Source organism: Cyanistes caeruleus, chromosome 8 (assembly GCF_971803275.1).
Source record: "Cyanistes caeruleus chromosome 8, bCyaCae1.hap1.1, whole genome shotgun sequence".
NCBI lineage: Eukaryota > Metazoa > Chordata > Aves > Passeriformes > Paridae > Cyanistes > Cyanistes caeruleus.
In genome coordinates, this window is record NC_141708.1 from 6,990,571 (window position 1) to 7,003,522 (window position 12,952).

The window sequence follows — 12,952 nt, forward strand, 5'->3', positions numbered from 1 at the left end:
TTCTCTGTTTGAACCATCTGCCACGAATATGGGACATATGCTCGCTTTGTTTATTCAGGAGCCAAGTAGAAGCCGATACACTGCGCTCGGCCCCGGCCGAGGGCTGGACCGCACCGCAGGGATGCGGGGAAGGACGGGCGGTGCTCCCCGGGGCCGCTGCGGGCAAGGACGGGCGGTGCTCCCCGGGGCCGCTGCGGGGAAGGACGGGCGGTGCTCCCCGGGGCCGCTGCGGGCAAGGACGGGCGGTGCTCCCCGGGGCCGCTGCGGGGAAGGACGGGCGGTGCTCCCCGGGGCCGCTGCGGGGAAGGACGGGCGGTGCTCCCCGGGGCCGCTGCGGGGAAGGACGGGCGGTGCTCCCCGGGGCCGCTGCGGGACCCCCCGGGCTTCCCCCGCGGGCGGCGGGGCCGGCAGGGGGAGGCCGCGGCCGCCGAGCCCCGCGGAGAGCGGGCGGGGAGCGGGGCATCCCCGCGGGGCCGCTCTCGGGGCCGCGGGGGCTCCGCTCCCCTCGGCGGAACCGGAGCGGCCGCGCCTCCCGCCCGTCCCAGCTCTCCCCGGCAAACTTTGGCCGCCGGCAGCGCCGCACGCGCGGCCGCCCCCGCTCCGCTCCGCCCCGGCGGCGAGCGCTCCGCGCAGCCTGCGCGCCCCGCGCACCGCCCCGGCCCCGGCGCCTCAATAAAGTTCAGGTCGGGGGGCTGGAAGAGGCGAATTGCCCCGGGGGGGCTCGGGAAGCCGCGGCTCGGGGCTGCCAGCGGCGCTGCCAGCGGCTGGCTCCTGCTGCGGGTCTCGTGTGTGCACCCCCCTCCCGCCCCCCGTGCGCTCTCGGTCCCTCCCTGGGAACAGGCGCTGCCCACCCAAGGAGGCGACCGGCGCTCCTGCCCCGCTGCCGCTCGCTCTCACACACACACACACACACAGACATATACACACATACACACACATATACACACACACATACACACACATATACACACACACATACACACACACCCGTGCGTGCGCCTCTCGCTCCCGCACTGGAGTCAGTGCTTGTGCCTGCAGGTTGCTCAGACCTGAAATCTAAGGGAAAAGCTCAGCGTTTGCGTCGCTCCTGCCGCCGGTGGTGGTAGCGGTGAAGAGGAGAGAGGGTTGTGGGTTTTTTTTTTGCTTGGTGGCTTTTTTTTTTTTTGGCCCCCTTGAATTCAATGGATCTGAACTTGGAGCCTTTAGACCTCGGCGGTATTGGAATATCTACATGCTGATCATCTTTGTTGTGACACATCAAGTCGTTTGGGGAAACCATCCGAAGACGGCAAGATGTTTCTCGTTCTCTTGTACTTCGCTTTGCCCTTAGTGGGTAAGTTGCCGGTGCCTGATTTCGGTCTGCACATCGCTTCATAAAGCAAAGAATAGGGTTTATGGGACCGGCAGCCTGATGGTTGTCAGTCTATTGTTTAGGCAGAACAGTGAAGTTTCCAGTAGTTTTTATGGCTCTGCCTCACATCGGTTTACCTGGTCTAGGTTTAAAGCTCTGTCAGGTTACAGACTCCGCTACTTGCCTGTCTAGCCTCCTGTTAAATTGGGTTCTCGCAAGTTACAGGGAAACTTTTCATTTAAATAAAATAAGGCTGCCTGGGGAGGGTGGGGGATGACAAGACCAGCTGAAGGATTACATCTTCACCTAAAGCTGGCAGCGTGCCCGACTGGTAGTGGTTTGCAGCCCAAACTGGTTTCCTTTCCACAGAAGAGGTTTGCGTTTCCATCCGCATGTGTCTGAGGGAGCATGACGGGGGCACGATGGAGAGGAGAGAGTTAATGCAATTTGCTTTGTTCTCCTGCAAAAGCATCATACGTGGAGAGAAGTGGGGAGGGGGAAGTAGCAAATTCTACCTTTATACGTATAGAATAAGCAGAAATGTGTACAGGTTTTAAAAAGTGACTGACGCAAAGATAAGCTAGTATCAATCAGTGAGGATACTTATCTCTCTGAGCGGGTTGTTCCTGGATGGAAGTGAAATTACGGCAAAGCTCTTGTGGAAAGTAAGGCTGAATATTTAACCCTTCAGTTAAACCCTGGAATGGAAAACTGATGTTTTTCACCAAAGTGGTTAATGGTATATGGAATAACAAACGCTCCTTTTGTCAGGCACATTAACCCCTCTGGGTTTTCTTTCCTTTTTGTGTTTCCTCATAAATCAGCCATCAGGGTTAAAAAATACCGTTTCCTTGGACTCCCCCCGAAAGTGGATCTAAGCCCATGGAAACCCTGTGTGCTTTTTCCTAAAGCGTAGCAGGAAGCCGGGAGGTTTGCGAGATGCTGGGCTGGCTGCATGAGCGGCGCCAGGAGTGCCCCCTGCTCCCCAGAGCTCTCCGGAGCTCGGCTGCAGGCCGCCCTCCTCCCCCAAAGAGCGCGGGTTGCTTTGTGTCTCCTCTCCATAGATGTACTTTTGTCTGCAGAAGTGAGTTCGCTGCCTGGAGGGGACCGCCTGGACTGCGTGAAAGCCAGCGATCAGTGTCTGAAGGAGCAGAGCTGTAGTACTAAATTCAGGACACTGAGGCAGTGTGTAGCCGGCAAAGAGAGCAACTTCAGCCGGGCCACGGGCCTGGAGGCGAAGGACGAATGCAGAAGCGCCATGGAAGCTCTCAAGCAGAAATCCCTGTACAACTGCCGCTGCAAGAGGGGCATGAAGAAGGAGAAGAACTGCCTGCGCATTTACTGGAGCATGTACCAGAGCTTGCAGGGTACGTGGCGAAGCGCAGAAGGGCCAGCGCAGGCTGCGGGCAGCCCCAGGAGCCCCCGCCCGCCCTGCGCTGCTGCGGCTCCTCCGGGGGACCCAGCTGACCTGTCCTAACCACACTCAAAACATAGGGGCACCAGCATGGGAGACAGCCACAAAAACGGCCCTTCGGAGATATTTTCCTAATAATATTAAAACTCCTTAAATAGGACTCACCTAACGAGATCACAGGACACTGGAACTAGCTTCTCAGCCTTTTTGCTGAAAGTTAAATATAATATGAAGAGAAGATTGTTTTAAGTAAAAGTTTATTTTTTCCTTTCCTGTATTTACTAGCAGTATTCCCTGGGCATGCTGAGGCAGAAAAAAACCCCCAAAGTTTATGGTTCCTACGGCATGTAGATATGCCACTTAGAAGAGATATGACAGTGATTGATTCAGGAATCCTCTGTCATCCATATTCATGGATAAATTTCTCTTAGCCTACTGAGAACAGTCGGGTTCTCATATGAGCGACATCATTTTTAGTCCTGTTTTGCTGTGGCCCTGGAGTTGAAGGGGCAATCTCTGACTTCAGTGTGCTCTCCATTTAACTTTTTTTTTTTTTAGTTGCTTCTGCAAAAAGGGAAATAATCCCTTTCTGTTCATTCATCCTTATGCTTTAACGAGTCCATACGTATTTTTTTGCTAACCGTAATAACAGACATTTTCTGCATCATAAAAAGTTTCTCTTCCAACAGCACCTTGTTAGGAATGTTTCATACTGAAGATGCCAGTTTTTGGCTGTTAGTTGAGCTTCTCTAAAAATGAGCTCTGTTATTATGGTGAATGAAGAGGAACATCCTTCTCTCCCGCTGGCATGAGATGGGACAGTCTCTGTGATGTCACAGGCTGTCTCCGCAAATTGTCACCTTACCCAAGGAAGGAGAAGAGATCTAGTGGCAGGAATAAACAATTAGCTTCTTTCAGATGTTTTTATAGGTAATTCTTTGAGAAGAAGTAGCCATATAAACTTTTTTAAGGGATTAAAGGGGAGTACACTTCACGGTTATGGAGTAAAAGTAAACAAATCTTATAATGAATTCTTGTGTAAGAAAAAAAAATCCAAATATTTTTTGTCCTTAGGGAATGACTTGCTTGAAGATTCCCCTTATGAACCAGTTAACAGCAGACTATCAGACATATTCAGACTAGCACCAATTGTATCAGGTAAGCAGACTTAAAATTCTTTAACTGACACACGATTTTGTAATTGAATTTTGGAACTTTCGAGCAGTACTCATAAATAAAAAGAAATGATACCAGCTTCCTGGATTTAGGAAGCTCATGATATAGTTGCACAAAAGAAAAGAGTAATTGGTTTTGAAGTGAAAGAATGCTTGGCAGGATGGCAATTTGTATTCTTTTTGAGTCATTCTTGACAATAAATGCTAAATTTTCCTGTAGGTGGCAATCTGATTCCCTGCGTTCCCAATTTACAAATCAGTTCCTTTTTGGGAATTTGGTCAGTGCAAGTTATCTCCTATTGATATTATGGAAGATCAGAAGATACATCTTTCGAATGTTTGCATAAGGGAATGCTTTATGCTTTCATACCAGTTTTTTTAAAAAAGAAAATTCAGAGTTAAAACTTGTCTTCTTTTCTGGAACTGCTGCCTTTTTAAAGAGCCTATTTGCAACTTCCTCATTTTTCTGTTTTCTCCTTGTTGCAGTGTGGCTGCTTTTCAGAACTTTTTTGTGGTATTTTGAATATGTTGCATGGGTATTAAACAATGATATTGATTCTTTTTCAGCCTAAGTTATATTCATTTGGGGTTGTGTTTATTGAAAATGTGGGTTTTTTTGGGTCTGTTGACTAGGGTTACAGATTGGAATTTCATTTCTTTTTAGGAGCTTCAGGAAGTGTTTTTTGAGGATGCAGTCTGTACTCTGGATTTTTATTTGTTTAGCTCCATAAAACAAATCAAATGTGCAGGGTACAGTGTGTAAGTTGGACAGTGCTGAAGCTCTGCTTAACTGACACATTATGGATAAGCATTAGGAGATGCCTCTTTAAAAGAAAGGAAAAAAAAAAAAAGACCAGAGAGAGTGGCTTGACCAATTTTCAGATGTACTTACACTTTTTAGGACTCAAAGTCCCATTAAAAGCCAGAGGGACCTAGGTTGTTAAGTATTTAATGGTACAGATTTTCAAAGGCATATAGACACATAAAATGTAGATAACTGCCCATTGGGATTTTCAAAAAGGACTAAGTGATTTAAATAGGCGTTAGATGCCCAGGCAGTTTCGAAAATTTTAAGTGCTTAATGCATCTTTAGGTATCTTAATGCCTTTGAAAATCGTCCCTTTAGTCACTTTTCGATATCTGACTTCAGATCCTTATCCCATACATCTTTTGAAAGCATTGTCCCATTTGGTGAGCAAGGCTGTTGGAGAAATAGTAGAGAGCAAAGATAAATCTCTGAAGAATCTTTATTTTTTATTGCTTTAAACTCCAACTTAATATAAAACCAAGACAAAATCAGTGCAGAGGAGTTCCAGGCTTAAGGTTTTCTTGAAGTTTATGATCAGTCTTCCTGGAGCCAAATTCTAACCTACCTCAGCAGTTTTGTGATCTCCCTGTCTGCATTCAGCCTTTCTGTTGATTGTTGGGTTTTTTTTGTTGTTGTTGTTTTTTTTTTTTTAGATTCCCCATTTATTTGCAGAATAATTACCTTAAAAATGTAATTTTCATGCACCTATTCAGTGTAACAGTGAAGTAGGACGTGGTTCCAACAGGTGATGTCCATCCTACCACAGTATGGACTCATCCCATGTTACCAGTGCACCCCAAATTGCTGCTCCCTTAGTCAAAATTTTCAGGTTTACAAGGATAGGGGGGGGTCTAGAATTCATAGTGAGCAACAAACAAAAGTTGTCATGCAGTGGAAAAACACCAGTATTTGAAAGTATCATCAGCTGAAAGAAAAAGATTAGCAAAAGCATTTTGCTTATCGTCATGGTTACTATTGCATGTTATATTATTTAAAGCTCCTCAGTCTTACAGGTTTTTTGCAGAGCTCTGCAAATACGGCAGAACTTGGTAAAATTTGATTCAAATAAACAAACAACAATCCTTGTACCAGTAGTGTTGGCAGGGGTTTCATACCTGGTGTTTTGCTAATGTGGACCTGGTGTTTATAGATGTTGCTGCAGTGTTCACGCCCATTAAAGTTAGTTGTGTGTAATTAAAAGCAGCAATTAACACTTTCACACTACAAAGCCCATTCTGTGGTACTATATGACTTGGTGTGTATCGAGTGTAATGCTTTTGCCACCTTCTCTATTTATTTTTGTGGCAGTATAGAAAATCACAGATGTTTTCTTCTGTGGTATGTAAAAGGGAGATCATTGGCTGAGATGACTGTTTTGTGTCAGATAAGTCTTTTGTAGTGTACATAAGCCTGACAAATGAAGGACAGTTTTTAAAACCAGTTAAAGTTGATGTAATTCTATTCTGATAGATGCTCAAAATTGTTTCTCCTATGGAGACAGGATGTGACGTTCTCTTTAATTCAAGCATCAATATGTTGATTTGGATCAAAAATCAGGAATATATGGCTAAACCTGTTACTAAGTTTGAGTCTTCCCAGTTGAAAGACTGAGCTGTCTTGTTTTTTGTTTTGGGTATATCTATGTTTGAATATTTTTTTTAATCTACTATGTCAGATGTAGTGCTTCTGTGTCAAGAGTGTGAATTTCTTCCTGTTAAGCAGCTCTTGAAATTGCTGAAGACTTGTGTGTTTGTTTTGGAGGGTAACAGATTTGGGTTAGTTACTATGAAGGAAAGATTTTGCTTAAACAGACATTTTTGCTTGAACCTTTGCCACTTTTGAGAGGTGAAAACATTTTAAGGCCGTTGACTTCTGTCACAATTACAGTAAATGCAAAATCTGTTGATTGGATTTCAGAAGCGAGTTTCACACTACATTAAGGAGAGATGCTTGAATTAGTAACTTCTTAAAGCTATCTGTGGCTTTTTACTACCTGGAGAATGGTTTGCCTTTTAAGTTTGTATGGTATTTGACACTGAGCCTTGCAACTGGAAGGTATGTTATTATTTTGGTATTAGCTGATAGAGTATAGTGGTCACCTCGGCACATTGTAAGAAAATATGCTGCATAAAAATGTAGCTGCACATACCTGTAGAAGTACTTAACAAAGTAATGTTTCTGAAATGTCTTATTCATTTCAACAGAAAAGGGAGAGCCACTATATTTGAATAAAGTGCCTTAAGCCATGTCTGTGTAGTGGTGTAAATAGAATATTCAGTGTTAAAAAGAGTTGGCTCTTTAGATCAATGCATTTAGGGTGACAAAGTGCTCTCCTCTCATGGATTCACTTCTAAGTTGCCTAAGTTGTTCATAGGCTTATTATCCCATTGTTCAGCTTTGTGAATTTTCTTTGTTTTACATCCTTTATGTTTAGAAATAATCTGAAAAGAACAGGCTACATAAATCAGTACATTTGTAAAACATAGAGGGTTTGCTGTTAATCTGTGGAGAATGGGTTGGTTACACCCTGGTAGTAAGGCCTTGTTTTTAGTTGCTAAGGCACAGAACTGGTAGAAATTATTTATTTTGCCAGTATTTCTTGTTAGTGTAGTAAACTGTGCAAAGCACCTTTTACATCGTTAACAAATCAAAGAAAATGGCTGATATGATTGTATGTCAGAGGGAGTGCTCCCTGGTTCTGCTGCTCTCATGAGAGGATCTAAAAGCCCAGGGAATCTTCTGTTGTAGAAGATATGTGGAAGCTTTTATTTAGAAAAGTCCATCTTTTATATTTATTATGGTAAACTTCTAAATTAAAATGAATTCAAGACAGCACAGCATGTCAGGCTTCTTACTGGAGTGTGTCATTCCACGTTAGAATACAGCACATGAAGTTACCAGGTTTGATTTGCCCACTGAGTAAGCTGTAAGTGCAAACAGAAACAGTTATGGTCACTAAGGTGGCTTTTGACTGTATGTAAAAAGTTGAGACTAAAAAGTCAGCAGTGCTGGAATCTCAGGAGTGAGTGTGTGTGTGCTGGTGGCTCTTACACTCTTTCCTGCAGGATGTATGAAAATAGCTCTGGGTCTCCCTCTAGGACCTGTCCCTTGCTCAGGAGAGTAGGTTGATCAGTAGTTTTACTAACTTGGAGTTTTTCAAAGTCTTTTAGGCATCTTGTAAAATTTGTTCACAAATCGCTAAGTCAGTTGTGGGGAAAAAATGAATCCAGCATGCAAAACCCTTCCTTGAGGATGGGACAGACTTTTGTAAGGGAATATTTCCCTCTCCCCAGCATAAAACCTGCTCTGAGTATTGATGGCACCTATTTTCCCCCCTCCCCATTATATTTTTCTACTCAGGGATGGGGTAGTGACATCACTGAGAATGAACTTCTGGTGTTTCCTTGGAAAAGTTGCCATCAGCAAAGGTGGGCAAGGAAGGTTGGGGCTTTCAATTTGAATTCCCACAATTCAGGGAAACAGAGCTTTCTTGTCTGTGTGCTTCCCCTCATACCTTCTCTTCCTGCTATTCTGTAATGTTAGAGCAAGCTGTGTCATAGTCAATTGATTTCTCCAAAACTTACATTACCCCCAAAATTCTTTTAATCAAGAATGGAGGGTTTCCCTGTTCATTTTTGTAATTCTTGCTCTGATATAAGAGCTGTGTTCTGGGTAACAAGTCCCTGACACTTTAATTATTATTTACTTATTTTTTTTTCCGACCCAGTAAATGACTTTTCATTTGTAGAATCCATATATTGCCTTTTTTAGATTGTTTATCAAAAAGATAAGTTAGAAACTCTACTAGCTAAGAAATTGACTGCTTTTTCCTTTTGGGGTTTGTGGCTTGTGAATTAGTGGCTTCTTCCATGAATTAATACTGTATGACATCTCCAATTCCTATTGCCTGAGGCCTCTAATCTTGTTTCTGTTCCTAAATCTGCATGTATTTCAAATCCCATGTATTTTTCTAATTTAACACTATGTCTTTTTATAAAATTTCTTTAAGATTATTTGAGATGCCACCTTTCTACAAAGGCACTTTAATTTTAAAAAATACTAAAAATGTTGATTTCTGTCAACTCTCTGCAATGCTTTTATTAGCTCTTACACCCCATATCATTGCTGCTTAGTTAAAAAAGCCGAGATACTTCATGTCAGTTGCATTATACACACACCTGGGTTCATAAACAATAAACCAGATCTTATTAGGGTAATAGGAGTCTTGCAATCTGGTTCTGTTCCCTGTTGTAATTTTCCTTTTTTTGGCTTAGTTCTGGTTTTCTGATGTGAGGTCGAGTCTTTTGATAACAGAAAAGTAAAAGATTTTTATATTTAGCTGACAGACTGTCACATGCACAACTCTATTTTTCTTTATAAGGTAAAGCATTAAAATAGTAGCCCTTGCCTTGAACCAGTATTTAATACTGGTTTTACACAAATCCAGGCTAACTCTACCTTTCCCCAGTGAGAATTTGTGTCCTGTTACAAGAAGACAAACAAACAGACAAACCAGGCACCTATTTTAGCTGCATTTAACAAAATGAAAACAGTTTGACAAAAATAAGCCTAAGCATGTACAATGTTTGTGTTTGACATTTCTGAGTGCAGATTTTCTTTGCAGAGACAACTAGGCTGGGTTCCAGGCAGATAACAAGTTATCGGGGGTGCATAGATACCAGTTACTGATTTCCACTTCATTTTTATAATCAGATTGGACTTCACACAAAAGAAAATCACTTTGGAGACTGTTGGCTTGCAGGAACTCTTTGAATATCCTGTTTTCTGCATTTCTTGAAGCTAGATCTGATTATGAGAGGGGAATTAAGTACCTTGCTGAAGTAACTGACTGGCCTATAAAGGCAGTGCCTACACACTTTACCTTCAAAGGCAGGCCTTGAAAATAGGAGCATATAAATTCTCTGTTTAGTTCATGTTGCTTTCCTTGGTAAGATTACTGGAACCTTTTTGCTAATTTCTTTGAAGAGCTGTAAAATGGAAGATAAGGTTTTTGGTCCTCAAGTATTTAAAATGCACAGCCTTGAGCAAATGCAGCGTTTCTGCTTGTCCTGGTAGTCTGGACAGGCTTTGTGGACTTGCTTCAACTTGGGAAACAGAATGAAATCCATTCCATGGAAGAAGGAAACACCTGATGATGCAACACAAAGCATTTATTCATGAATATTCAGCCTCTCTTTTAATGCCAAGAGTGGTAGGGGGGAAGTTAAAAGTCTTGAAGGAAACTCAAGAGTTGAGCAGTATTTTCCTGAAGCCTCAAAGGGAAGTGTTGGGACATATCTGCTTGAACAAGCATGTCCAGGTACATTTTACCAAGTATAATATATGCAGTGAACCCCATATTTTCTAGAGTAACATCCTTGGAGAATGGAACTGCCATCCCTTTATCTGTATCTTTGCAGGAAAGCCTCAGTTATGGTGTGGTGGGTCAGATATTAAACTAACAAATACATATATACACTTGGGTCTGTGTTCTTGCTTCCCATTACAGGCCAGCTTTATGGTTTGCTTCAGTGGGACCCGAGTTTCTCTGAAAGGGGAGCAGAGGACAGAGGAAGTGTCACTGGTGTTGGTGGGATTATGAGATCAGGTCACTGAGGAGGAAAGCAGAGTCAGGTTATCTGTTGGGAGAGACAGCAGCATTCCTGGGATGGGGTGAGCAGGAACATGCATGGGCTGCTGGGGACCTCAGAATACCTGGCTGGGTTCCCTGCTTTGTCAGGTGTCTACAGACTGCTGTGTCTCAGGGGTGAGTGGTGGGACATGCTGAGCCTGCTGATGGAGCAGCTGGAGGTCTGACATGGAGAGAGTGAGTAAAAGCTTCTTGGTTGATGTGGTGACCACAGTGTTGTCACTGGTTCAGTGATAAAGGTGGTGGGAGGGTGGAAGAGAGGACTGCGTTGAGTGAGCAGAACTGTGGCAGCCTTCCTTGCAGAGCTTCCAAAATGCCTTGTGTGAAAGCAGTTTTCCCTTGTGAAACTAAAAGAACAACATCCTGCAGCTTTCTGTCTCTTGATGGCACAGCAAGGTGCAGTTTATGGCAGGCGCTCTGTGCACTGGTTCTTTACATTTTAAGATATTTTTAAACTTCTTTTCTTCTTTCTTTCTTTTTTTTTTTTTTTTTTTAAATAACCCTATTTGTATTTGACTCTCAGGGATACCTTTGACAGTCTTGGAGAAGCCAGTGCTATCTGTCAGGAGTTGACAGTATGTTAAAAATGCTAAGAGTGAAATGCTTGTGATGAAATGATGATTTCTGGGTTGCAAGGCAGATACTTATTTATGATAAGTATCTAACATTTCTTATTTTAAGATACATATTATATTGTTTTAAACTTAGAAAAGAATGTGTTTATAGCTTTTATTTTTAGAAAGGTGACTGGTTTTGTTCATGAAATGTAATTCTGTAGTTTATATAATTTCTGGTAGTATTTTTATATTCTTGCATTTTTCATGGATGAAACTAATGCAGCAATAATGCTGTCAGTATAGTTAGAGCACTACCACAATTAAGTTATTTTTGGAACAGTTCTTTAGTTACTATGATGCTTTGACAGTTTTTCTAAGTGTCAGGCTATTGTCCTGTACAATCTGCACTCAGCTTGAAATGTAACATGAGAGAGGCATGACACAAAATGTAATGGCACAGAGATAGCTCTTGCTGCATAGAAATTTGCAGAAATGATAGGCTGTAAAGAGACTTGAAGGTATCAAACAATTTGAGTAGAAACCCATAAATAAAGATGAATTTCTGCATTCAGTGGTTATATGATTTTATCACTTTCTGATGTTCATAAAATGCATCTTCCCATTAATGTTTTGTCATGCAGCTGATGAGGTTCAGAAGTGTTAAAAACTTCCATGCTTTTCCTTTTAAATTCTGCACCCTTAATTCAGTACTAAAGCTCAGTTCAACAAATCCAGAAATGGCTGTTTCCCTGTTCCTCCTCCAGTGGAGACAGGACAAGGATTCTGCTTGCTCTCCAGCCCCACAGGCTCCATCCCACTGCAGGTTTTCTGGGTTTAGCCTTGGCAGTCAGGCTCATGTTAAGCACTGCTGCTCTCCTGAGCTGAGAATCCCAGCTCATTCCTGCCTTGATGTACCTTTTCCATATACTGCCTGCCCTTCTTTGGTTGTTGATATTCCTCTATCTTTGTATAACTCCCACACCAAATCCCCTCCAGCTGCAAGGGTTCCAGAGGTTTCTTTCTCTGTCACTGCAGCATGGACTGGTTCTGCTTTCCACTTCTGCTACTCCTGAGGAATCTGGCTGCACTTTTTCCCATTCCTTTTGTGACATGCTTGTCTCCACTCTCCTGTCTGATGTCTTTGCACTCTGCTCTCCTGTTCTTCATTCCCCCCAACGCCTCCCTGTCCTCCCTCATCCAGAACTTCTGGTGAAGCAACACCTTCTGTGCTGCTGCAAACTTGTGTTAAACTCAGCTTTTTCTCAGTGTTCTCCAAATTGTTCTCTCACCCTCCCTGTAAAGAGTTTGAGACTTTGTTTGCGTGACAAAAGGAATTGCTCCTGAGTGATGGAACTGACAATGCCTGATGTCCTAGCAGAGTCCTCCATCCCCTGGGTGCCCCCACTCTGTGTGCAGAGTTCCAATCTCCTCTCCCTGTGCAGTGCCCTCTCCACGTGTTCCTTTGTCCCTTCCCTGCTCCTTAGTTCTGTCCCACATCTCTGCTCTGCAGGAGCAGGTGCTGCAGCTGGGTGTTAAACCTGTGCTGGAGGACTGTGGGTCCCCACTCCCTCTGGGAATGGCTCAGAGCCAGAGGCACGCCTGCCTTGTCAGGTCTACTTGGGTCTAAAACTGTGGTTTTTCATAAAATTCGTAAGAACTTCATATTCATTCCTCTGCCAGATTTGTTCAAGTGTGTCCTATGGGTTAAGAAATCACTGAGAGCTGCAGGGTGTGGAGAAGATAGAGACTGATATTTAATTTACTTAGATTTCCTTGAAAAATTATGATTAAAAAAAGCAAATACCGTTCCTGCCATATCCCTAAGCATTAGACTGTGACATATCCCATCTTATTCTGGTCTCATAAAACATCTAGTGTGTCATGCAAGTGATAAAAATAAACATGCAGCAGACTTGAAACATACAAGCAATTAAGTGCAGTTGATGGCTAGCAGTTGTGTGAGATAATTGAGCATCTCAGGATTCTGGAAACGGGAA

General features: G+C 43.2%; 1 protein-coding gene across 2 annotated transcripts in view; it reads left to right on the forward strand.

Moving 5' to 3' along the window:
* The first annotated feature begins 457 nt into the window (after positions 1-457).
* Positions 458-12,952, forward strand: part of GFRA1 (GDNF family receptor alpha 1) — a 135,950-nt gene continuing 123,455 nt past the window's right edge. The window contains exons 1-3 of one of the 2 annotated variants that reach the window (XM_023929923.2): positions 458-1,333; positions 2,434-2,718; positions 3,840-3,923. In XM_023929923.2, the coding sequence (XP_023785691.1) occupies positions 1,294-1,333; positions 2,434-2,718; positions 3,840-3,923 (409 nt within the window). In that variant the 5' untranslated portion in view covers positions 458-1,293. Of the gene's footprint in view, positions 1,334-2,433; positions 2,719-3,839; positions 3,924-10,395; positions 10,516-12,952 lie in introns of those variants that run through there. The other variant, XM_023929928.2, reaches the window with a different exon arrangement.